Raw genomic sequence first — 27,500 nt, 5'->3', positions numbered from 1 at the left:
GTCAGGAAGCTTTGTCTCAATGTTGTCTGTAAAGTTTTTTTTTATCCAGAGTAACTTGGTGATCCTTTTCTGTGTTTTATTAAATAATGATTTTCAGATTTTGAGAAATGGTCAAACGTATCCAAATATGGCATTTTCATGGAAAAGGTTTTTTTTATCCCAAGGCACCCCTGGCAGCTCTCTGCGGCACCCTGCCGCGGCACCCCTGTTGAGAACCGCTGTTTTAGGATATTTTAGGGTATTTTGGGGTACTTTGGGGTACTTTGGGGTATTTTCTGGTACTTTGGGATATTTTGGGGTATTTTAGGGTACTTTGGGGTATTTTCTGGTACTTTGGGGTATTTTGGGGTATTTAGGGGTACTTTGGGGTATTTTGGGGTATTTTCTGGTACTTTGGGGTATTTTGGGGCATTTTAGGGTACTTTGGGGTATTTTGGGGTATTTTAGGGTACTTTGGGGTATTTTAGGGTACTTCTGGCTACTTTGGGGTATTCTAGGGTACTTTGGGGTATTTTGGGGTACTTTGGGGTATTTTAGGGTACTTTGGGGTATACTTTGGGGTACTTTGGGGTATTTTGGGGTATACTTTGGGGTATTTTGGGGTATACTTTGGGGTATTTTGGGGTACTTTGGGGTACTTTGGGGTATTTTAGGGTACTTTGGGGTATACTTTGGGGTATTTTGGGGTACTATAGTGTATTTTGGGGTATACTTTGGGGTATACTTTGCGGTATTTTGGGGTACTTTAGGGTATTTTCTGGTACTTTGGGGTGATTAGTAGGACCCTCACCATACATACACTAATGCACCACTAGTAGCCTAGTCTTTTCAGTGCATGTATGGTGACTAATGAGGACAAAAACAGGATTTCTACAGTATATTTAACCTTTTAAGCACAAGTTTATTGAAATATGGTAGTAGGTTGAGCGGGTCTGGAAACAATCAGGCTCTCACTGCTCTGGTTCATCAATCACCACACTTATTACACGGAGGGGGCGTGTTTGCAGGCTAAAGGGAATTATGTCTACGTTTATCATGGGTCCAACCATATGGGAATTCTATTTATTCTCATGTCCTCCTTCCACTGCATGGCACTGAGTAAATAATGACCCCTATAGGCCTCCACGAAAAGCTACGGGAAGTATTTTAATGTTTGTTTTCATAGCTAATCATCATTATCAATACCATCAGCCAACCCAGGGGGTCGAGAGGTCAGAAAGAGAGAGAGATAGAGAAGCCAGGGGGTGGAGAGGTCAGAAAGAGAGAGTGGTAGAGAAGACAGGGGGTTGAGAGGTCAGAAAGAGAGGGATAGAGAAGCCAGGGGGTCGAGAGGTCAGAAAGAGAGAGGGATAGAGAAGCCAGGGGGTCGAGAGGTCAGAAAGAGAGAGGGATAGAGAAGCCAGGGGGTCGAGAGGTCAGAAAGAGAGAGGGATAGAGAAGCCAGGGGGTCGAGAGGTCAGAAAGAGAGAGGGATAGAGAAGCCAGGGGGTCGAGAGGTCAGAAAGAGAGAGGGATAGAGAAGCCAGGGGGTCGAGAGGTCAGAAAGAGAGAGGGATAGAGAAGCCAGGGGGTCGAGAGGTCAGAAAGAGAGAGGGATAGAGAAGCCAGGGGGTCGAGAGGTCAGAAAGAGAGAGGGATAGAGAAGACAGGGGGTCGAGAGGTCAGAAAGAGAGAGGCGTAGAGAAGACAGGGGGTTGAGAGGTCAGAAAGAGAGAGGGATAGAGAAGCCAGGGGGTGGAGAGGTCAGAAAGAGAGAGGGATAGAGAAGCCAGGGGGTGGAGAGGTCAGAAAGAGAGAGGGATAGAGAAGCCAGGGGGTGGAGAGGTCAGAAAGAGAGAGGCGTAGAGAAGCCAGGGGGTCGAGAGGTCAGAAAGAGAGAGGAATAGAGAAGCCAGGGGGTCGAGAGGTCAGAAAGAGAGGGGGATAGAGAAGCCAGGGGGTCGAGAGGTCAGAAAGAGAGGGATAGAGAAGCCAGGGGGTCGAGAGGTCAGAAAGAGAGAGGGGTAGAGAAGCCAGGGGGTCGAGAGGTCAGAAAGAGAGAGGCGTAGAGAAGCCAGGGGGTCGAGAGGTCAGAAAGAGAGAGGGATAGAGAAGCCAGGGGGTCGAGAGGTCAGAAAGAGAGAGGGGTAGAGAAGACAGGGGGTTGAGAGGTCAGAAAGAGAGAGGGATAGAGAAGCCAGGGGGTGGAGAGGTCAGAAAGAGAGAGGGATAGAGAAGCCAGGGGGTGGAGAGGTCAGAAAGAGAGAGGGATAGAGAAGACAGGGGGTTAAGAGGTCAGAAAGAGAGAGGGATAGAGAAGCCAGGGGGTGGAGAGGTCAGAAAGAGAGAGGGATAGAGAAGCCAGGGGGTGGAGAGGTCAGAAAGTGAGAGGGATAGAGAGGAAGGTATGTGTCTCCAGCTAACAAGCAGACAATAGGTAAACACAACTGAGGAGGCACGCCCAGAAGAGCAGCTAGAGACGACAAGGAAGGGTAGAAGTGACTATTTAATGCAGCTTTTCAACTCTTGCAAAGAGCGCACATAGAATATTTTTGAAACCCAGCAAGATCTGCTACTTTTAAGCTTCATTCAAAAAACAAACAAAAAAAATAACACATCGATAAGACAATGTCAATCAAAACACAAAAAAGGCTATCCAACCTGTTCTACTTGATTCTAGTGACGTAATTAGTAGGTCACTCAAGCTCCAGGGAGTGTGGTGTAAGCCTGTTTCACGTTGTGGCGCATGTGGCACCACTCCAGGGTGGTTAGGCTATATCGTGTGTGTAAACTGATGGCTGGCATAGTGAGTAACAGCTGTGCGGGTGGAAGTTGTTGAAGGGAATAGGTGATTGCATGCGGAAGAGAGCAGCGGTCTTTCAGAGGAGTGCCACCTGGTAACAGCAGGCCTGTGTTAGTGTGGAAAGATAACACCACTAGGCTACTACTGCTTTAGTGATTTCAGCTTTGTTTGATGCGAGACAGAAGACAGAAGCATCGCTCCGGGTGTTCTGTATTAATCAGACAAGTCCGGCTTGGGGGAACAGGTAGAGTTACTGTAAACACTTGACGTCGCTTTTGTTTGTAATGCTGTCCCTTATTTCCCCTGCTCGTCTTACTTAGGCCTATTGTTCACCCAAGGATGTGAAATGAACACCAGCCACCAGTCAAATGCTGGTAAATTCGGTCTGTGGCTAGTAGGTCCACATAGCGTTGTGACAAACTTGTCACAATAAAGTATGGGGGTTGTGGCATATGAACTCATGTAGAATAATAATACAAGCTCTGAGAGCTTTCAAACTTGATGTGCTAGTAGAATATTCCTCTGCCTAAAACAATGTGAATATCTTGATACATATATAGGAAATATAGGTCTATGAACACATACCTAAAATAAGCTGAAATTGTCCTGCCCTATTTATAGATCTGTCCAAAGCATTCGATACGGTTGATCATTCTCTTCTGTTGAATAGACTGTACAGTATTGGTGTTGATGAAATTGTTTGCGGTTGGTTCCATAGCTATTTATCAGGCAGAAACAAATGCGTGAAAGTGGGCAAAATCCAGTCAGAATTATTACCCATTACAAAAGGTGTTCCACAAGGATCGATCCTAGGCCCCGTTGTATTTACTATTTATATTAATGATATTATTTTGTCCTTGAAGGGCTGTCAAGCCCATTTCTATGCAGATGACACAATTATCTACTGTACCGCGGATTCTGTACAAATAGCTACTGACAATCTACAACATTCATTTAATGCTTTGCAAGATGAACTTATAGGCCGCTAGTACAATGCAAGCAAAACTAAATTCATGGTGTTCTCTCGGGCCAGAAATATTTATCACAACAGTTTGCATATATTGACTAGAAATGGGTCCGACATTGAAAGGGTAACTGAATATAAATATCTTGGAATCTGGCTCGATGATACATTTCTGTTTAAATATCATATAGACAACCTTTCCAGTAAATTGAGGCAAAACAGTAGGTTATGAATATAACCGTGTTCTATGAGTATAGTGACGCTCAGCGTCTACTGCACATATCTCACTCCAGTGTATATGCACTGAATAAAAACTTCACAATGTACCTTTACATACCAACATCCGTCTGGCCACACCCCCATCTGCTACCTATATAAGCAGGGGTGTGGCCACACACTCATCTCCTTCTCAATCATTTCACCACAAGGTAAGATCAAGGGCCGCAGTGGCGTCTAGACGCTGAGCGTCACTATACTCATAGAACACGGTTATATTGATAACCTACTGTTCTATGTTGTATAAGCTTCCGCTCAGCGTCTACTGCACAATGGGAGCTGAGCGGGAGCTGATGCTCGACAAATGTACCCCACTGAGGCCCCCCACAACCATCAGAACCGGGGAGGACCGAGCCCCCCGACCCTCCCTAATGGAGGGATACCCTCCCTATTGGAGGACGGGAGGGAGACGGATCCGACTGTGCGAAGAGGAACTCAAGCAACTCAATGCACAGGGTGAGCAGACCGTGGCTTGACCCCACGACTACGCACACGCACAACCCGCATGCCACCAGGGAACGAACGAAAGGAACAAACCTCGTTACCGCCCCCAAAATCACGGGGTCAAGAGCAAAGCTCAACCCTGTGGCAAGGCCGTAGCAGCGGAGCGCGAAGGAAGACCCAGACCCAGAAGGGACTGGATCCCCCCGGAAAAAGGGGGCCCGGAGAGGCCAATGACGCCACAGCATCAAGACCTCACCAGGCGGTCACTAGTGACACCGCCCCCCACATCGCCAGTGTATTCGGACAGGGCCCATCCAAGAGCAGGCCCTTCCCCCCACTAGCACGCCGCCTGGCTCACTGACCCTGGTATACTCAGGCAGTCAGCATGGCTGTAACTCGAAGCACTCAAGAGGCTACACTACAGCGGGAGCAGGCAGCGCACCGGGGAGACGACCTCCAGAAGAGGCCGATCCCTCAAACCAGGCAGCAGGCACTTGACCCGAGCCTGGAGCACTGCGGACGAGACAGGCGCCAAAGGGGTCAACTGAAACAGCACTCCGGCGGAAGGGGCGTATGCTGGCATTGTTGAGCACCATGTCAAAGCCTCCACCAAAAAATCCCAGATACTCTAGAGGGGCCGAGGCAGAGAAGGCTGACACGATTGGCAGACGTCATGAACGTGCAGGGGCACACTCAACCGGGCAACCCGGGAGTTGACTCTGCTCCAACACACCAGGGAATCAACCACCCTCTTGGTTCAACATGAGGTGGTTGTTCCTATAACCCCTCAGGAAAAAACTCCAAAACACACCTGCGGGTATACACTGGCAGTACAACACCGCAGTACAAGCGTTTTAGTTTTCAAAAAGTGGTTATCCCAGGCCTACGGGTAGACGAAAACGACTTCGGACCGGGCCCGGCGGACCGGGACGTACACAGGGATGCCAGAGGAGTACTATAAAAACCACCTCAACAGCCCCCTCTCAGCCATGCGTAAGCGGGAGAAGAGAGGGCGAAAAGAATGGAGAACGAACATCTCCATAATATCAAACCCTGTGACACCCGGGCCGACCAGGCATTTTTCCCCCTGAAAAAAGCACAAGTCCCTCAGGGTACCAGAACAGAAGATCTGCATCCCTGGCGGACAACGGGTTAACTGACCTGGACCAGCGTGACCAGAACCAGTCCTGTGCCCTAATCACGCCGACATCCCCAACTCTAGGAGGGGGGGGTAGGTACGCGTGTCGATCTAAAACATTATAAAGGGCGCCACCCAGACGGTCCCATACGTACCACGCTCAGTGGCCCACCCCAAGGGCGTGAGACCCCTCTACCTATGCTTTGATCTATTCCGTTAACATCCCGCAGATATGAACGAGAATTCGTCAAGACAAACCTAGTAAACTGGCGCTCGGAAGAGACAAACTCCCTCCCAGTTGCCCCATAAAAACGCATTTTTTTTTTTTTTTTTTTTTAATCCTTTTCCCCCTCCTTTTTCCTCCGATTTTCTCCCATCCCAATGTTTTTTAGTCGTTATGCCAATTCCCAATCCCCTTCCTGGTCGCTGCGCACGTCTGGGAGAGTGGAGGCTATCACGTGCTTCCTCCGACACACGTCTAGCCAATCAACCGCTTCTTTTCACCTGGCAGCGTGGACTCTCACTGACAGGGTGTAACGTGTGGAAGGATCACACTACCCCCCTTAGATCCTATCCGCGCTGAGCAGGCGCCCCGACCGAACTGTAGGAGTCGCTGTTTACAACGACCCGGACCTACCCCGCCAGCTTTCCCACCCTCTAATACTGCGAATTGTATTAGTGTGAACGGCCAGCCAAGCTGGTGACACGCCGGGAGCTGGATTCGAACAGGCGAATCCAGCGTCTCCGGCGTTGGTGGCGAACGCAATCTCCGCTACGCCACCTGACCGCCCTTAAAAACGCTGTTTTAATGATGAGCAACCAAGGCGCACAAGCCTCATCCGTGATTCCTATCAGAAACACCCAGGGCCTGCACTATGTACACGTCGAGACCCAAAACACATCAATGGATAGTCTAACAAGACACCAGGTACCGTTCCTCCAAGCCACCTGGGAGAACGACAAGAAGCAGTTTTTTTTATTTTACACTTTTTCAGAAAAAATAATACGGACATGGGTCCCATGCGGCTGAGGGAAAACACCACCCCGTCAACCACACTTCATAAGAGGGGACGGTGAGCGACGTACCCCTATGGCGGGGGGAAACCCATGACTCAACAGACCTGTAAGGCGAGGAGTCAGGGAAACCCTAAACAATACCCCGTCCACCTACTCCAAAAAGGAGAGGACGGGGAACCCCCAGAGAGACTTCCCACGTGAGCTGTATAGATTGAAAAGACATATTGCAGCATTGAGCTACAGTATGTAACAATTGGGTTAGGACTCTCCGAGGAGGAGCTCTGAACTCCCAGAGGAGAAGACTCCGACACCAGAGGAGGAGGCTCTGACCCAATACACACACTACCAGTAGGGAGCAGCGCAGAAGAACCACATCTCTACTGCGTTGCATCACCCACCAAGCTCAATAATCGAATTGAATTGAATCGAATACACATACAACAGAGCAGAACTCCTTTTCGAAGTTCTACTCACCTTGACAATCTGAGGAGGAGGCTCTGAAACTCTGAGGAGGCTCCCTCACTGGGAGGGAGGGTCCGAACTTACAGAAGGCTCTTCTCCCTGAAGAAGAGCTCTGTGAGGAGGAGGCTCTGAAAACTCCCTAAAACAGAACCATAACATGGAACCTGACCAACTCACGGAAGTCTTACCAATAGAAACGCGCCCAGTGACGTACTCTATGGCGGGGGGATTTCCGCGGTGCACACGCCCAATCTTTCAGGGCGTGGGACCAGGAAACTTCCCCCCCCCCCTACCCTGTAATGTGCCGAACCAGCAACGTGACAGGAAGCCCGAAGGACAGGGGGTTTTAACCCCTGCCCAAACAGAATAAGGGGGAGGAAGGGTTTACCAGTTCACCCCTTTACGAGCCCTCACCCCTGATACAATGTAATGACAAAGTAGAGCCATGACACCAGTCATAGCATGCTACATAAAGCATTTAACAGCTTCACATAGCTCATGTGCGAACCTGCTATCTGATTTTTACTAAGGAAAAATACAGAACAGAGAGGGCCCCTTTAAGAGCCCCGGTACCAGACTTACACATGTGCTTCTGTGGGCCAAAACCTAACCCAGTTGTAGATCTCAACGACACACACAACCCTTCATCACAACAAAAAATGGCAAAAGTACACTCTTACTACAGAGGAACACCGTTTTTCATAACAAGAGAGACATAAGTCCTTGCTAAGCACATATGACAGTGACCAAACAACCTTTTCCCTAGGAAAAAAATCGTTTTTCTCAAGCAGAAGCACAAACCCCAGCAGTTTAAGCTGAGGGTTACATCGTATCCCCACAAACACAGTGACACAATATATTGTAAACAAAACATGTCTGAGAGGAGGGGGGGAAGCCCCAGGGAAAAACCGGGGGGGTCACCCCTCCCTACCTTACCCTTGATACGACCAGGTTGAACAGGTACCTCTGTTAATATGTGAACACGCTGTTCATTGTCATCACAAGCTGAGAGAAGAATTTATTCCTCAATCACATGTCACTAAGCATAGCTTCATAGGTTAATTAACCCACTTAGTTGTGAGTTCAACCACGTTACTAACGTTACATGAACACACATGTTCTCATCACAACTAAACCAGTTCATTTTTACACACGTAAAAAAACAACGCCGATTGCCTAGGTAGAGAGAAGCTATACCAGCGACAAGACAATTCACACACAACACGCGTCGTATCCTCAATGTATTGCAGCAACACACGTTTTGGAAAACATCGTTATTACAAAACATTTAGAAGGGAAGGAAAGAAGAAGTGTTTAAGTCCGGCAGGACTCCTACCTCCACCCTGAGCGCAGGCCGAGAGGACTGTGAACACTGGTTAACGGGACAGCCGAAGTCGAACCCGGCGTCTCCTGCGTTGGTGACGAGGGCAAATGTCGGCTGCGCCACCCAGCCGCCGTTCTCCATGTTGACGAAGTCCTCGCTGGCATGGCACCCGGTGTAGGGTCGACTAACATCCTCTGTCAAAGATGACGTCGTAGTCAGAGTGTTTAAGGCTTGTTATACTCACAGCAACGTTCAACAGTGTAGCATTAAGCTAACAGCCGCTCCCGACTGATAGCAACAAGCTAACGTTTCATAGCCTAGTGACACAACGGGCTAGCGCCGCAGCTAACAGCTGACTGGCTAACAGTAGGCCACACACTAGCACGCAAGCTAAGCAGCTATCACCTGAACTGTACACAACGACATAACAAGCCACACTTCAGACAGGCCGCCGCCTGAATCACTCCTCATCCTAATGTGGAAGGGTGGATTATCCCTGCTTATGGGAGTAGTTATACACAGCCACCTGGTAGCGGGATGCAGTAGATTTCCATCTATCTGAACCCCCGTCTTTGGGCCCGGAACGTCGTTCTGGAGGGCGGGCAGCAGGAGCGGATGGGGCCCAGGATTTACTAACCTGGGGGGTGGTACTCTGGTCTTCCTCGCCCTCCAGGGCGGTCAGCAGTAGCTCCCAACACACTCTCACTTCCCCCAGTACCTCCGTTAGCCCTCCCACACCCGGTGACTGTTAGTTCAATAAAGATATTGGGCTTCCCTCAAAGCAGTACCCTTCCTTGACCACCTGTAGAGACCCTTAATCATATGCTGCGAATAGGGTGGAAGGGTTAAATAAATATACGACAGTCATATATATTTACCCGGTCAACAAGGTTAGAATATGGGCTCAGAAATAGACACTCACACCGTGCTCCCATCTACGTCTCCTTTATGTAAGCCTGGTCAATTAGCAAGTTACAGTTTATACTTTATGTGGTTCATATGGCATATATTCACATTAGGCACCGGGTGCTCTCACTTGCATTATAGGGGAACGCTATTCCCAACATAGGCACCTAGTGCTCAATACATTATTTCAAAACCGTGCTTGGATTAGGGGAAGACCCAGGCACATGTCAAGGAGTTCAATTGGAATTCAAGAACGTCACACAGTTATCACAATACACAAAAATAAGTTACATGTGGGCCCACGTTACCAAATAAAAACCTACACTAAAGCCGGCTCATAATGGTTGGTTGGGGTACCCCTAGACACTGGTCGTTAGCGTTCGCTCAAATGGATACTGTTTTGGGCACACGAAGTACCGCTGTACTTAACCAAGATGGCGGATCCACTCTCACCACCCCTCGTCCGGGTGACAAGATGGCCGTCGGGCGATCCCGCGAGCACAGCCAGCGGGCAGGGGTAGGCAGCAGGGTCAGTGGCTGAACTGGAGGAGCGTGCTGTGTTGTGGCGACCTCTGCTGGAGGAAGAGGTGTCCTCTGCTGCATTGATGAGACGTCCACTGCAGGGCTGCTGACTGGGCTGGCGCACTCTAAACTGTTGGCTACCTTAAACACAGCTAAACTGTGGGTCTTAGTGAACCCTCCTGCTATCGTCTGTACTGCTAACGCAACGTGGCTGTATGCACCACCGTTCTTCAGCGACGCTCGCCTGGTGGTATACTTGAGTCACTATAGCCGTTAGCAGCATGCTAATACACCGCTCACACTTCTGGGATAACACGTTATCTATGGACGTTGGCTCTTCTTTCCGTATCGCTTACTCACACACTTCACTATCGCTTGTACTTCTAGGATAACCTGTGTTATAGCAAGTACTTATTATCTCCTGTTGCTCTTCAACGGGGCTCTTCAACAGGACTCTTCAAACGGGGCTCGTCCAGAGCACACGCCCGTTCACGTCCGCTCACGTCCGAGTTCACTGTCGAAGAGGACTTCCTTCTGTTCCGCCCTCCAGGTAATCATCTCTCACTCGCTGCTCCTTCCTCCTCCACTCCACCTGCCACCACTGCCCTCTGCTGGCGACCGCAACTGGTCCCACTATAGGACAACTCAAGGCAGGGAGAAAGATGCTTCAATGTCATGTTAATGGTCCATATCGAAGCCGGAGAAAGAAGAGCACCTTGCATCATTAGTCCGGGCGAGATATCAAAAAGGAACACTGTTTATCACACTTTATACACACAGGGGAAGTAACAAGTTAGTCAGCACTTCTGAATACTTAGCAGAATATTCAGAATGCTACATTTCCCCCCACTTTAAACTTGCCAAGTCCTCTGCAAGTTACCTCAATGAAACCAGTTTAATTATATGAAAACGGTCCTTAGACCAACAGTTTCACACATTGTTTCATCAATTGTACACACTGTTCCACAAACACACTTTTTAGCACATAGTCCTGGCGATACCGAGCGGGTAGCCGACCTCTGGTGCTCCTCTGGGGCCGGGTTCGCTCGACCCCCCTCGCGTCTGACTCCGTGTCAGATTCGTCCGTCCCTGTCGGCAGGTCATTGGCCACGGCTTCGCCCTCCGAGGCCTCTGATGGGCCGCCAGCGGCGCCCTCCTCGCCCCTGTCTTCGCCGTCCTCTCCTGAGGGGACCGACTCCACCTCTCCTCTCTCGTCTGGCGCTGCTTCAGCGACGACCCGCGGGGCCCTGGGTGGGTTACACGCCCTAGGGTGCGGTTCTCGAGGGTAAACGAAGGCACCCCCCACGTCTGATTCGGATGAGCTCCGCGATCCCATCGGGATCCTCCGGGGAGCCCTCATCCGCTCTTCCGGGTCGGAGGCCGGGAAGGAGCAGATCCGGCTCAGATCTCGATGCACGGTCCTTTCGGGGCCCCCTCCTTCAGGCCGAATCGTGAACACTGACGTCCCCTTGACGTTGCCATCGCCGCCCTCTGGGCCAGGCTTGCCGCCGGCCGGTGGGCATCTGCGGCGGTAGTTGAAGTTGCGGCGGTAGCGGCGCCGACGGGGCCCCTGGTCCGGGCCGCCCTCACCTCCTTGACCTCCTTCCGACCTGTTCTCCTTGTTCTCCTCTCCGTCTCGCACCAGTCTGGGACGGGGTGAACCCCTTGGTCGGAAGCCTCTGTAGTAGTTCTGTCTCCTTGGTTTGTCGCCGCCCTGGTCTGGACCTCTCCGGTAGTTCTCAGGGTATTCTCCATCGCGGGGTGGGCCCCTCCTGCGGGGGTAGCACCTGTAGCGGTTCCGGTCAGCGGCGTACTTGCTCCCCTGAACTGGAACGCCTGCTGGGCCGGTGACGTTGGCCGCCTCTGCTCCCTTCTCCCCTTCAACCACATCAAACTCGACAGTTTCTCCATATCCAACACTGCGAAGGTATTTCCTTGGGTTGTTCTCTTTTATGGCCGTCTGGTGTACAAACACGTCCTCTTTCGTGTCATTCCTGTTGATAAAACCATATCCATCCATAACCATATCCATCCGCCGCGGAAGCTTCGGCTGCCGGGCTGGACGGGCTCTCCGCGTCGTCAGTGGCCTGCAGTGGTTGTTGCGTTTCGGCGGCCTCGCTGCCGCCTCCGGGCTCTCTGCTTTCCTCTCTCCACCCCCGTTGCCGATCGAACTGGGCTTTAGAGGACTGGGTCCCCCGGGTCACCGCCCGCCACACCGGTTCCAGCTCGGGGTCGTCCGCCTGAAGCCGCCGCAACTCTGCCCAGCCGTACCCGCTGTTCCCCTTCTGGGTCACGATCTGTCTGCACCACCGGTCTTCAGCGACTGGGTCGACGGCTCTCGTCGCGACGGCGTCGATCGCCCTTCGCGGTCCAGGTCGGTATCCTGACGGGCCCGGCGCTTCGGGAGCGGGGGAAGGGGCGGGCGTGGTCCACCGGCGAGGCAGGGGCAATCTCTAGCGATATGGCCCGGCTGTTGGCAGGTGTAGCATATCAGTCGCCCGTCCTCGTCTCGGCGGGGCGTTCCACACGGGGCCGCGGACACGTCTCCCCTGTGTCGGCGTCCGGCGACGCCTCTCTGGGGCGCGTCTCGCTCCTGTTGCAATGCCTGGAAGAGCTGTTCCTGGCGCGCGCCCAACCGCTCTTGGCCTGCGAACAGCTGTCGGATCGACTCTTGGAGGGTATCTGCGCTAGGAGGGGTTTTGCGTCCCTCCGCGGCGGCGGCGTGGATCAGGCCCCGGGCGGGACCCTTTGTGGGGGGCAGGACCATCTCCTCCTCGGACCAGTTTATCGCCGCCATCATCAGGTTGAGAAACGTCCGTCCCCCATCCTCCCTCACGTACTTCCTCATCTCCCGTCTCAGCATTTCGTCCCTCAGGCCGAGCACGAACTGCTCCTGCAGCCGGGCGGCAGGATCTGTGACCTGTCCGGGGTCTCTGTCCTGAATGCGCCGCATCCGCTCCCGTAGGTCGTACGCGAACTGATTGCCGTCTCACCGTCTGATTGCCGGCGGTCGAGGAACTCTCCCAGGCGGACACTGACTGGGGTTCTGTCCCCGTACGTCTCCTGCAGCAAGCGGAACAGGGCGTCTGGCTTCCAGGACGAAGCGCACCGTCCGCCTAGCCTCGCCCTTTAAGTGCTGCTGTACGAACTCCGCCTGTTCGTCGCCGGGCACTCTGCTGATCCGGAAATGGGCCTTCATTTCCCGGATCCAGTCCTCCACCGGCGAATCCCCTCTCTCTTCCCCCTCCGAACTCGCTGCATTTTCGGTCCCGCTGGACATACACGGTCTGCGAGGGGGGCGGGCGGGATTCATGGCCGTCCCTGTCGAGGGCGGCTTGGATCCTTTCCAGGGCCAGCGCCTGTCGGTCCAGGAGGCCTGCTTGCCGGTGGGTTTTGTCCGCCAGGGCCTTCACCTGTGCGGTCAATTCCTCCCTGGTCTCAGCCCCCTCTTTCTTCACTTCGGTGGCGGCGTCTTGGCCATCTCGTTGCTCCCGTAGAGCCGCCTGAGTGTAGCACTTCTCTTGGAGTGCCTGCTCGGTCGACTCCTTCACTGCGTCGGCTTGCTGTTTTAGGAGTGCCGCCTGAGTCCGATACTTCTCCTGCAGCTCCTCGAACTTAGCCGCCATCTCCTGCGCGGCGCGGGTCCCTTCTTCGGACATCATGGTCTCTCTACTGGTTGACGTCAAGGAAGTGGAGTAGGATGTTGATCCTGTTCGTGACGCCAATTGTAGACACTAAGAAAGAAGAGAAAAAGAAATGTCAACACAGTTTTCAACTGTGATTTAACAGACATAACAGCGGAGTCGGCACAATTCCCATACGGGCTGCAGCCGACTTGAGCATGGAACTACCGATAAAGAAGATCCAGACCCACATTTCCTCATGTTTAGGGTGTACTCTCACATTCATTTGAAAGATGGGGCCTTCACGGGACAGAGAAGCATCCGCTCGTCCAGAGAACCCCAGGTTTAAACCAGATCTCGGTCGCGGCCCACTAGTTTGATCATCATGGGCGTCAGACCAGGACCTTCCATCCGTCGCCTAGGAGGCCGAGCAGAGGACCCCAATCTGGGGCCGGCCTTCGTAAAATTGTCAGCCAACCCCTATAGCATTAGCAGACAACTGGTGCTCGCATAGCAAAACATTACTCACCCAGCCCAGAAAACAACCAGTTTCTCACAACAGCCGGTGCCTCCTACAGTCCAGCTGTATAACCGGAGGTTCAATACCTATCCAGTCGCAGCAAGGAGGACTGCAGGTGGGGAGTAGATCAGCGACGCGAGCCCCTAATACAAAAAAGCCGGTGGAGGTCAGAATGATCATCATCTTCCAGACACCCCAGTGACGAGGACATTATCGCCGTATTTTCTCGAAAATAGTGAGAGAGAAAATAAAGATATAACGTCAACGTATCTCCTTGTTCTTCTGTTTTCCTTTCTTCAGCTAAATACTTTCTTTCCCACGTCAAGTGATTGGTATACAGGCACTCTCTTGTGGTGAAATTTGAGAAGGAGATGAGTGTGTGGCCACACCCCTGCTTATATAGGTAGCAGATGGGGGTGTGGCCAGACGGATGTTGGTATGTAAAGGTACATTGTGAAGTTTTTATTCAGTGCATATACACTGGAGTGAGATATGTGCAGTAGACGCTGAGCGGAAGCTTATACGACATAGAACATGTGTTTCCTGTACAGGAATAGATCTAGTTTCCCAATGATGTGTAGAAAGAGGGTTATTGAAGCAGTCTTTCTATCCGTCTTATGGAGACGTGATTTACAGAAATGCTGCCCCTTCGACTCTTAAACAACTAGATTCTGCTTATCATTCTGATCTTAGATTTATCACTGGTGACAGATATGATACACACCACTGCATCTTATATGAGAAAGTGGGTTGGTTTTCTCTGGCAGATAGGCAAAACCAACACTGGTATTTATTTATTCTTAAGGCCATTAATGGGAAATGACCTCCTTATCTCACATCACTACTAGTTTGGAACTCTAGACCCTATATGACATGCTCAAATGATTGGCTTCTTACACCCAACTTGGAAAATCAGCCTTTCATTATAGTGCCCCTAAAATGGGGGACCCTGATGTAAACAAGACAAACGTCTTTTTCTGGTCTGCATCCCCTTAACAATTGTATGTATTGGGCCGTACTGTATTGTACCCATTCTGCAATCTATTAAATAAAGTATTCATTCATTCATTCATTCATTCATTCATTCATTCATTCATTCATTCATTCATTCATTCATTCATTCTACATGGAACTCTCTTCAGCTCTTGCTGAAGATAAAAGTACCTATAACGCAGGGGAAGTTTAGAGGCTTACTTGCAGGCCTGCCTGCAACAGTCTGTAACTGTTTTTGACTTAGCCTACTTATTGTTATGGGAACAGAGGAACGGGACCCGTAAAAGCAACACAACAGATTCAAAGGGGAAAACGCCAACCGGCGTGTATTTATTCACACAAAATAAATAACAAAACAAAACAACAGAACAAACAAAACAACGGTGGTGGTGTACTGTGTGTAGGCGGAAGCCTGGAATATGATGTATGTAATTAATCAATGTGTCTGTATGCTGGGGAATATGTGAGTGGGTTTAACAATGTAAAGGGGGGGGCGGTCAGGTGGCGTAGCGGAGATTGTGCTCGTCACCAATGCAAGAGGCTGCGGTCTCGACTCCCGGAGAGTCAGCATTGCCTTGGCTTGGGCTGATCGCTATACTAACTCGTTTGGCTGAGTTAGGGGGAGGGAAGCCGTGGGTGGGTCCTGGGCGTTGTGGACAGCGACCCCTACAGTTCGGTCGGGGCGCCTGCACAGCGAGGGTAGGATCTGGAGAAAGGTAGTGTGACCTTCCACACGTTACACTCTCCCGGTGAGAATCTGCGCTGCCAGGCTGGCTGCCGGCTGGCTGCACATGTGTCGGAAGAAAGCATGTGACAGTCTCCGGCCTCCCGGACCAACAGTAGGGGGGGGGGGGGGGTGCGCAACAACCAGGAAGGGGGCTGGGAATTGGCATAACGACTAACAGTGGGATGGGAGAAAAATCGGAAAAAGGAGGGGGAAAAAGATAATAAAAAAAAAAAAAAAAACTATGTAAAGGGGGTCTTACCGTGTTGCGTTATGTGGTGCGCCAAGGCAGTCAAAAACAACTCCTGGGAATGGACGGGGGTCCAGGGTCTGAATACGAGGGGGCAGGCGAGAGAGAGAAAAACGGGGGCAAGCGAGTGGGTCGAAAAATACCGGGGAGTCAAGGTGAGCGAAAAAAATAACACAAGAGTGGGGTGGTTCGGGAATGGCGTCCCCACATGTTCCTGGTAGAACTAACTGGCGTTGTCCTCAGGGCAGGTCAGCGTTTATACTCCCATCGGTAGCCTGATGTCCTGGCACTCTGGTGCCGGGATAACAGCCTACTCCTGAACATTGGTAAGACCAAGGAGCTGATCGTGGATTTTAGGAGAATACAGCAGGACACACACACACCACTGTGGATTAATGGAGGTCCACATCACAGAGGACCGGACATGGACAACAACACACACAGACACTGTGGTAAAAAAGGCAAAGCAGTGCCTCTATCACCTGAGACAATTAAGTAAGTACAGAGTATCGGGGAAAATACTCCAGCGGGGGGGGGGGGGGGGGGGGGGCGTGTCTTGGTTGGAGGGGGACGTGGGTAGTTTGAGTGTACTTGGATTGTTTGTGCCTGGTGGTGGGGGTGTCGTTTCTGTGGGCTGCTTTGTTGCCTCTGGTCCTGGTGGCCTTGCCGTTACAGGGGGGATCGGTGGGTTCTATGTTTTTGCTTTCAGATTCTGCTGGTGGGTCGTGTGCTCCATGACCTGTGGTCGTGCCGGGGGAGGGGGGTCGGCAATTCTGGATGTTCAGGCGGATGGACATGGTGGTGGTTGGATGGGGGTGGTCTGGGATGGCACTGGGACCTTTTGGACGCTTTGGGGTGCTGTGGGGGTTGTGGTGGGTCCTTCATGCGGGGGGTCCCTGGGGTGTCGGTGGGTTGGCAGAGTGCAGTGGTGGGGGCTGGCCGGGGGCTGTCGGGCGGGGGGGTTGGTTGGAGCCTATGGCTTCGGCTGGGCCTTTCCCGGACCTTTCCTGGAGTTGGGTGTTGGTCTCTTGCGTGTGCTTTGGTGGATTTTGGTTGGTTTTCATTATTGGGCTCCCTCGGTTCGCTGGTGTTTTGGGGATTCCTTGCGTGGGGGGCTCGCTGCGGCTTCTGCAGTGTTTCAGGGTGTCCCGGGGGTCCCGGTGTCGTCTCGGACTGTCTGTGGTGCTGCGTGTCTTCTTATTTGACCGTGGTTGTGTCTGTCTGCTTAAGTGTTTAGAGTCATGGCTCCTTTGGTGTGGTTGCAGGTCCTGGGGCGCGTGGCCTGTCACTTCGCTGGTTTCCTCATACAAGAGAGCGATACAAGAGTTTTTTTTATTTGTCACGGCATACAGGTATACAGTGAAATGCGGGGGGTCTTGCCCGCAACGATGGTGGTGAAGTCGCCGGGACCAGGGGAGATGGGGTGGCCACAACCAGCCCGTCGCCGTGCATGGCAGTGTGATTGGCGTGCAGGCTGGTTGTGTTTTCCTTCGGTCATGGCACGCTTTATCGGGTGTGTGTCTTGGATGGGGATTGATGTGTGGGGTGTTTGGTGGACTGGCTGTTTCGGGGGGGTTCACATGCCTTCAAGAGTTTGTAATCTACATTGTCATCTCCCATATGGCCAGGCTTTATTTTAGCTCCTTTTCTTGTGCTCAATATCTTCAAATCTAACTATTTTTTGTCAGTAAAATATTTAATTTATTATGTGGGAGACATTAGAGATGAAGAAAAACTTCAACAAACTGTTGTGTTTTGTTCTACCGACTACCGCTGGTAAGGATATCTCAACAGCATTGTTACGAACATTCTGTCTTTCTCTCTCTCTCTCCCTCCCTCCCTCTCTCTCTCTCTCCCCCCCCCCCCCCCCCCCCCCCCGCCCGCCTGTACCCGTTCCGCAACTGTAAGTTACTTCCGGGGTAGGCCTGATTGGCCCCGACAGGCACGTGACGCGCAAAGGACGCGCAACGAGGCTGCTGAGTGCTGTCGCGCGGAAATAGGCTGTCTATTGCCATTCTCTAACACAAACTCTAACCTTAACCAGCTCCTTAACAGCGCCTAAACTTAACCGTTCTAACCTTAACCAACTCCGAAACAATGCCTAACCTTAACCTTAACCTTAACCATGCCTAACCTTAACCATAGAAAGAATATTGCCATTCTCTAAGACAAACTCTAACCTTAACCAGCTCCTTAACAGCGCCTAAACTTAACCGTTCTAACCTTAACCAACTCCGAAACAATGCCTAACCTTAACCTTAACCTTAACCATGCCTAACCTTAACCGGCGAAAGAATACACGTTAAAAAAAAAATCACGTTAAAAATTTGATGGGATTCGAACTCGTCAACAACGGACCGCAGGACCGCTGCTCTGCCAGGTGAGCTGAAGCGCCGAATGAAAATCATGGCGGATTAGGGCGGTCACATAATTCCGCAAGCTCTGCCGCTCCGCTCCGCAGAGCGTGCCGCGCGGCAGAGAAAGTTGCGCGTCACGTGCCTGTCGGGGCCAATCAGGCCTACCCCGGAAGTAATTTACAGTTGCGGAACAGTTATAGGCCCCCCGCCGAGTAGGGTCGAGCTGCAGACTCGGAGCCTCGAGGTCCAGATTGGTACTTCCGACCGCCACAGGACTTCCGACCGCCACAGGACTAATGCGGAAGTATCTCGAAGTACGTCTGACGTATCTCGAATTACGTCTGACGTTTCTCTTCATAAAATAATATAAAATCAGCAGCATGGGGAGGGCCGGGGGGAGGGGAGGTACAGGTAGTAGAAGACATAGAGGTACAGGTCACATAATTATAGTACAGTGGAGAAGTAAAAATGGAATAAAAAGGCAGTGTAAACAATATACAATATTATTAACTCTAATAATAACACGCCTCGCGGGCTCATTATAATACGAGTCACATAATTATAGTAGTGGAGAAGTAAAAATGGAATAAAAAGGCAGTGTAAACAATATACAATATTATTAACTCTAATAATAACACGCCTCGCGGGCTCATTATAATACGAGAGCCGTGGGTCTGCATTGTATAGAGCGGATCCCCCGGCCGTATTCAAGCGCTGGAGCGCTTTGCGATGGATCAAACTGTATTAATATAGTAGTAATAATAGTAGTTGGCTAGTTGCGCGCTTCTGGCCACCTCCCGCAGTGCGCGCATACACACATACTGTCTGTAGCTATACAGTACGTGCAAAATTAATTGTCAAGAGCCTCATCTCATCTGGCTCTGCAAATAGATCTAGAGTCTGAATATCATATAATAGCCTGCTGATGATCTCTCTCTCGAGTCAAATCCATTCTGAGAACGGAATGCAGTGCCCGCGGACGAGGGTCTTGATTGATTGATTGATTGATTGATTGATTGATTGATTGATTGATTGAAAATTGTATTAACAGATCATGCTGGACCTACAAAAGGCCTTTGACACTGTCAATCACTCCATTCTTGATTGAACATTTTATTAACAGATTGCAGAATGGGTACAGTACAGTACAGCTCAATACACACAATTGTTAAGGGGATGCAGACCAGAGAAAGACTTTCGCCTTGGGGGGGGGGGGGGTCGGGTAGGAGGGGTGGGGGGACACTGTACAACTGTACAAGCAAAACTGTACATTGGAATATTGACAAAACCATACTTGGTCATTTACTGTACATTGGAGGGGGTTGGGTTACAACACAGGAGCAGAGTATAAACAACAGTACAGGAATGAGAAACAGTACTGTACTGTTGTTTATACTCTGCTCCTGTGTTGTAACCCAACCCCCTCCAATGTACAGTAAATGACCAAGTATGGTTGTCAATATTCCAATGTACAGTTTTGCTTGTACAGTTGTACAGTGTGTCCCCCCCCCCCCCCACCCCTCCTACCCGACCCCCCCCCCCCCCCCCCCCAACCACCTCCAATGTACAGTCCCCCCCCCCCCCACCTACCCAACCTCCTCCAATGTACAGTTTCTACGTCAAATGTATATACTCTCTTTTCTGGACTCTTTTTGTATCACAAACAATACTGTATTTGCAAATCTGGTATGTCATATATGTCCTGATGAATTGAAAATGGGGGACCCTGATGTAAACAAGACGAAAGTCTTTCTCTGGTCTGCATCCCCTTAACAATTGTGTGTATTGAGCTGTACTGTACTGTACCCATTCTGCAATCTGTTAATAAAATGTTCAATCAAGAATGGAGTGATTGACAGTGTCAAAGGCCTTTTGTAGGTCCAGCATGATCTGTTAATACAATTTTCAATCAATCAATCAATCAATCAATCAATCAATCAATCAATCAATCAAGACCCTCGTCGCGGGCACTGCATTCCGTTCTCAGAATGGATTTGACTCGAGAGAGAGATCATCAGCAGGCTATTATATGATATTCAGACTCTAGATCTATTTGCAGAGCCAGATGAGATGAGGCTCTTGACAATTAATTTTGCACGTACTGTATAGCTACAGACAGTATGTGTGTATGCGCGCACTGCGGGAGGTGGCCAGAAGCGCGCAACTAGCCAACTACTATTATTACTACTATATTAATACAGTTTGATCCATCGCAAAGCGCTCCAGCGCTTGAATACGGCCGGGGGATCCGCTCTATACAATGCAGACCCACGGCTCTCGTATTATAATGAGCCCGCGAGGCGTGTTATTATTAGAGTTAATAATATTGTATATTGTTTACACTGCCTTTTTATTCCATTTTTACTTCTCCACTGTACTATAATTATGTGACTCGTATTATAATGAGCCCGCGAGGCGTGTTATTATTAGAGTTAATAATATTGTATATTGTTTACACTGCCTTTTTATTCCATTTTTACTTCTCCACTGTACTATAATTATGTGACCTGTACCTCTATGTCTTCTACTACCTGTACCTCCCCTCCCCCCGGCCCTCCCCATGCTGCTGATTTTATATTATTTTATGAAGAGAAACGTCAGACGTAATTCGAGATACTTCCGCATTAGTCCTGTGGCGGTCGGAAGTCCTGTGGCGGTCGGAAGTACCAATCTGGACCTCGAGGCTCCGAGTCTGCAGCTGGACCCTATTGCCCCCGCCCCATAGTGTTCTATATATATCTATGCCCCGCCCCCTCCAGCGTAATTGTCAGTCTGATAAAAACGAGCTGCGCGTGGGCTTGACGGCGCGACCAGATAGTATTCAAACAAAGCCAGGAGGACGTGTGATACAGAACAATACTGTCTCCACAGAATATAGATAGCGAGTGGGATATTTGCCATACGTCGAAAGGGAAAAGGAGACTATATATACATCGAGGGAGCAGCAACAGAAAAATAAGTTGTGAAACACATTCACAGTGTGTGATATTCTGCCGTTGTCTCGTTTCGTATTATTTCACCCAAGGATGGACACGGGCGGTAGTATTACTAGGAGCCCCAAGACCTTCGTGTCCACTTTCCGACTGGACCTCAAGCCCAGGAAGCCCAGAGAGAATGTGAGAAGAGTTGATGTTTGTAAGAAGAGGGCTCTCGGAAACCACACACTGGGAATCACAACTCCATTGTCATCACCAGGTAAACCAAGAACCAGTGAATGAATGCTAGTTCGGCTCACTTTCAACTATATATAATTTGAATAGAACATATTTTGTTTCCGATATCCTGTCTATAAAGAAACAAGTGGTATCACCAGGTTGAAACGTTTCCATGGCCTGCTGGTCTCTTGCAGGTTGGAAAAGCCCTCAGCTCTGAACTCTGCAGAATCTGCACCTGGCTCGCTGATAACAAACTATCTTGGGTAAAACAAAATCCATTCCCTTTGGATCAAATAGCAAACTCAGCCAGGCGTGACAATCAGTATTATAGTTAGTTAGCCCCTTTCGTGACTGGGATGCACGCCAACAAGGTTGTTTGGTGCACTCTTTTAGGCCACTCACCTGTAAGTGCCCCCACGTCCTAATTACTTTGAGTGACTGACCTTAAATTGATCTCTAGATAATGGCTAGCCAGTTGCGTAAGAAAGTTTGTATAAAAATGGACCTCCCTAATTTATAAACCCTGGCTACGGCTAGCCCCTTACGTGACTGCGATCTGCAAGCCAGGGGCGGATACCAAAAGCCCCTGGCTTGCAGATCGCAGTCACGTAAGGGGCTAGGCTACGGCCTGTTTCCATCCTAGAGGCAAATCTTTCCTGTGACAAAATGGCATGTAAAAAAAGTCAACCAACGAACAAGATTCTTGTACCGGATCTCCTGGTAAACAAGAATACATTGAAGACTCTAGCAGGAGCACTCATTCAAGGGTACTACGACTATGCTTGCACATCATGGTACCAAAGCACCTCAAAGGCCCTAAAAACAAGACTACAAACATCACGAAACAAACTGGTCAGACTACTGCTTAACCTCACTCCTAGAACCCACCTCACCCCTGCCCACTTTGACAACCTAGGATGGCTTAGACTCAGAGTAGACGAGAGTACAGCAACTTGCAACAGGGCCTGGTCTACATACAGGGGTTCTCAACCTTTCTGCTGCCAAGGCACCCCTGTGTTAAATAAAATATTCCAGGGCACCCCTACATACGATAGACTTTTCCGGTCCTGTCTTTTTTGCTACAATGATGACAAAAGTGCTTGCTTTCAAAATAATGTTAATTTAAGAAACCGGGAAACACATTTGTGTGTATATGCACTGCAGGCTATATAATGCATTATTAACAGGTGTTTCAGGTCTAAATGGCTTAGTACTATTGACATTACACTGCTTGTAGTAGTAAATCAAATGGCATATTTCTTTAAATAAAATTACAGAAAATTATCACTAAAGTGCTATCTGTTGCAGCTGCACACTTTTCCATAAAAATAGCATATTTGGATAAGTGTGACCATTTCTCAAACTGAAAATCATGTATTTTTTTTTAATACAGAAAAGGATCACTAAAGTGCTATCTGTTGCAGCTGCACTGTTCTCCATAAAAAGAGCATATTTGGATAAGTTTGACCATTTCTCAAACTGAAATCATGTATTTTTTAAGTTACCATTTCTCGAAAAATATAAATAAATACAGAAAATAAGCACTCGTTCACTCAGTGGACATTTCTAGCTCAATGTGAGGTCTGCTGCTGCTGGCTAATAATACGGTCAATACGTGGGGAGATCTTTGACAAGGCAACACGCATGTCATCCTCGCTCAACTTGGCCCTATATTTTGTTTTCAGAGCTGTCATGGATGAAAAGCCAGCTTCACACAGATATGTTGTGCTGAATGGTATCGACACCTTAACTGCTGCATCATGAGATACTTGGTACTCAGCACCACACTCTGAAACGAGCTCTCCAGGTGGTATCAGATGAGATTTCAATGAGTTCTTCCAAGAGTTTGGATGGAGATGTGTCGGGAAGCTTTGTCTCAATGTTGTCTGTAAAGTTTTTTTTTATCCAGAGTAACTTGGTGATCCTTTTCTGTGTTTTATTAAATAATGATTTTGAGAAATGGTCAAACTTATCCAAATATGGTATTTTCATGGAAAACAGTGCAGCTGCAACAGATAGTGATAATTTTCTGTAATCCAAAAAGAATAATAATTAAACAAAAAGAGAAATAATCTCAAGGCACCCCTGGCAGCTCTCTGCGGCACCCCTGTTGAGAACCGCTGATCTACAAGATACATAGCCATGTACATGTCGAAATACTTCCCAAAGGTCCGTGAATACCACAACACCAGAGGGAGTTCCACAAATCATGTTCAACCCAGATTCGGCTCAAACAAGGGACTAAACACATTTTGCAATTATGCCACAACAATGTGGAACACCCTACCCTCAGCTGTAAAATAATGTGAATCCCTACCCTCCTTCAAAACCGCTCTCAAAGAGCACCAAGGGTGGCTGCAATTAGAAACTGGCCCCGGTAAATGTCCAAACCCCCCCCCTCAAATGTACAGTTTCTTCCCCTTCGCATGTATACATTTTTTTATGATCTCTTTTTCCTACACAGTACTGTATATTTGTACGTCATAAATGTCTTGATAAATTGAAAATAGAGGACCCTGATGTAAACAAGACAAAGAATTTTTCTGGTCTGCATCCTCTTGGCAGTTGTTTGTATTGAGCCGTACTGTATTGTACCCATTCTGCAATCTGTTAATAAAGTTTTCAACCACATCAATCAAGGATAGTGCTCTTAGTGGCCAAGTCAGACTATATATAATATATTTTCATATTACCTCAAGATTGCTAAATTATTAATAAACAATGCATCTAATAGCTGTCTTTTGTTAATAGATCTTTGAATTGGATACCGTTTAACAGTCAATGTTTTTGGTTTGTTTTCCTCCTGTGACCCACCGGGCCAAATGCTAGTGGGGGCGCCACTGGCCCTAGGCTACCTACAATATGGTCGTTTTACCATAGCAGCAGATGTGTCTTTCTTTTTTTTATATCCACTTTTCTCTTTATTTTCAATTTTTCTCCCATCCAAATTTCGTGTTTCCAATTCTCCCCTGTCTTGAACGTTGCTCGACTATGCCCCCCACTGGTCGGTTGTAGGGAGGATGGAAGCCTTGCATCACATGTCCCCTCCGGTACACGAGGAGGCAGCCTGTCTCATCTTTTCACCTGCCAGCGCGGACTCTCATTTGGCGAGGTGTAACGCATGGGAGGCTCACACTATCCCCGCCACTTCCTGTCTCTGCTGTGCAGGCGTCCCCCAACCGACCTGTAGGAGTCTCTGTCCACAACGTCCATCGACTTCCACCTCCTGGCTCTGCCAATTGAGCCAGTATGACGGCCGGCCCAAGCCGGAGGCAATGCTGACACCCGGATTCGTGACCGGAGTCTCTTGCATTGGTTACGAGCGCAATCGCCACTGCGCCACCCAGTCGCCTCAGATGCGTCACTTTCTTAAATTTTTTTTTTTTTTTTTTTTACCATAAAAGATTTGTCACATCTATTGGGAATTCCGTGCATTTGCCATTTCAAGTATTGCAATACTGAGAAATGACATGCTTACAGGAAGAAACTTGGTAGTCGTTTCTTTGTATTTACATTGACACTGCTGTGTTCAAAGGCAGGGGTGTTTTGATTGATTGAAAAGTTTATTAACAGATTGCAGAATGGGTACAGTACAGCTCAATACATACAATTGTTAAGGGGATGCAGACCAGAGAAATACTTTCGTCTTGTTTACATCAGGGTCCCCCATTTTCAATTCATCATATATTGTGTGGGGTCTTAAAAAGTCTTACATTTAATCATCAGAATTTTAGGCCTCAAAAAGGTCTTAAATATGATTTTTATAGAGTCTTAAAATGTATTGGATTAGGAAGTTACTTCTCTGTATCTCGTTTTAAATGTGTGGGAAATGTCCAAGCAGTAAGGAATCAGTTCCCCCACCCCTGCCAATTTGTATGGATTTACTTCTGTCATAGTAATTTGCCTTCATACTTTTTTGCCAGTAAGGCCATGAAATTCGGTAGGTATTGCATTCTATTTGAGGTGGTCTTAAAAAGGTCTTGAAGTCTTAAATGTAACTTGTTGAAACTAGCAGGAACCCTGAAAGGTTTCCCCATACACTCCTTACTCAAGAGTGTAAGCTTATGTATGTAGGCTAGATATAATTTAAATTAACCCAGATACTCGGCTAAAAGGCACTCTTACATGTTTTTATGCATCTGTGTATGTGATGTGTTGTGATGTCATGTCTGTATGATGCATGTCTAAGCATCTCATTCCCCTACCCCCAGGCATGCGTTCTTCATGGGACGGGGTTGCACTCCGTGCCACCCCATGATAAGTACTCGCTATTTGCATATCAATATCGCCGGTCGTCAGGTGTGTTAAATACGTTCTCGGATACATTCACACCTAACTTGTTGTGAAGACATGTGTTACATTCCATTCATAGAGGCAATTAGGCACTGTCTTTAGTCTGTGCTCAAGCGAGGGGACATTAAATGCGCATTCGCGGGAGCGCGCGCACGCGCCGGGAGCGCGCGTGCACGTGGTGCGTGCAACCCCTGATGATTTCAATAACGCACCACTGCCTACCCCCCTACAAGGACCACAATGGAAATAAGCTCTGAGCTTTTTTGTGTACATCCTTGGCACTGGCAGTATTTCCTGACTGTTCTTCTGCCACATGTTATTTTATATATTGTCAAATAAAGTCATTCATTCATTTACAGCATGGTAGAATCTTGAACCTCAGGCCAGCGCTTCTCAAAGTTGGGGTCCGTCCACGTGTCGTTGAGAGAATCCACAGGGGTCCCCCAGAAATGTTTTGAATAGTTTGATATCATTCACAATATGTTGGCTGAATGTATAATATCTTATTTTTGTGTCATGCACACAAAGTGCCCAACCCTCATTGGTTTACAAGACACCAAAAATACTGTTGCAGTGTTCCATTATTACATTACACATTACATGTCATTATCTAAATACAGATTACATAATACAAATTTACAGCTCTGTCTTAAAGTATTCTGTTTTATCTCCCAAACTTGGCAAATAAAATCTGCTACAAAATAGTTCCCTTCCTGAAGATTTTCATATTCATCCTGCTCAAGAAAATCAACATGAATGGAGGACATTTTACTAAAGTACTTCCCTTAAGTCCTCTTAGACGGGATCTATTATTCGTATATGTAGTCTAGACCATTAGTTCTCAAACCTTTTCATGTCGAGGACGCACAAAATGTATATGCAGCTGTGGACCCCATTGTAAACTATTTTGTCCCGGGACCCCTATCTGAGAAGATGGTTGTTGGTCTATGATTTACTTCAGACTTCCATAACTGTCTATACTGTAGGAATGGAGAGGGGAGTGAAACCTATGATCAGAATAGTCATTCTTGCATTGTGATAACTTCTAGTGAATAGAATATTATTTAAAGAATTTGGACTACTCATTTACTGTAGCTGGGAACCCCCTGGAACCCCACTTTGAGAACCAATGGTCTAATAGTAATACAAGTATACTGTATATCAGAATTACTATTCTGACCTATATGTTTTACTCTCCTCTCCCCCACCTACAGTTATGGACTTCTGTACTGTTAAAAAAGAAAACGTCGCAAATGTGGGTTTGTTCCTTCCTGGGGACATAATCTGATTAAAATGGGGTTCACTTTGGGGGTCAATGAGGTTTGGGCTCAGCTGTTGAGAGATGTGGGGGCTGATTGGCTGACATTCCTCCTGCCCTGGCCCCTTAATGATCGACTTCCGCTCGTCCCCATTGGTCGACAGTTTTCAGTTGTCTCCATGATGAACAGTGGGTGCCAAGAAGACTGCTGCAAACAATGCACAATGATTTCATTTCATTAGGGGTGTGAATGCCCTTGTGAAATAACTTTTTATTCGACAGGGTGGTGTGGGAGTGTTTTTAAATATATATATTTATATTAGTATAAAATGCATTTGTTTTGCCCATATCGGGGACTTTTTTTTTCAAAATAAACTATCAACTATTATTTTTATGTAACTTGTCAAATTCCCCCTTAGCCCCCATTTATTTTCCTACCCTGTTTCACAATATCCATGGCTTTTTTTGTATTGGTGGTGTGCTATCTGTTTT

General features: G+C 48.5%; 1 protein-coding gene across 1 annotated transcript in view; it reads left to right on the top strand.

Annotated features, from left to right (window-relative positions):
• The window catches only part of LOC311235976 (myosin light chain kinase, smooth muscle-like), a 126,326-nt gene that overhangs the window by 42,012 nt on the left and 56,814 nt on the right, over positions 1-27,500 (top strand). The window contains exon 2 of the mRNA XM_084323524.1: positions 21,328-21,497. Coding sequence (XP_084179650.1) covers positions 21,329-21,497 — 169 coding nt within the window. The 5' untranslated portion in view covers position 21,328. The remainder of the gene's footprint in view (positions 1-21,327; positions 21,498-27,500) is intronic.

This window comes from Notolepis coatsorum (genome assembly GCF_963971535.1).
Source record: "Notolepis coatsorum genome assembly, chromosome: 10".
Classification (NCBI taxonomy): domain Eukaryota; kingdom Metazoa; phylum Chordata; class Actinopteri; order Aulopiformes; family Paralepididae; genus Notolepis; species Notolepis coatsorum.
The sequence above is the reverse complement of the archived record's forward strand: the minus strand, read 5'-3'. Positions and strand labels throughout refer to the sequence as shown.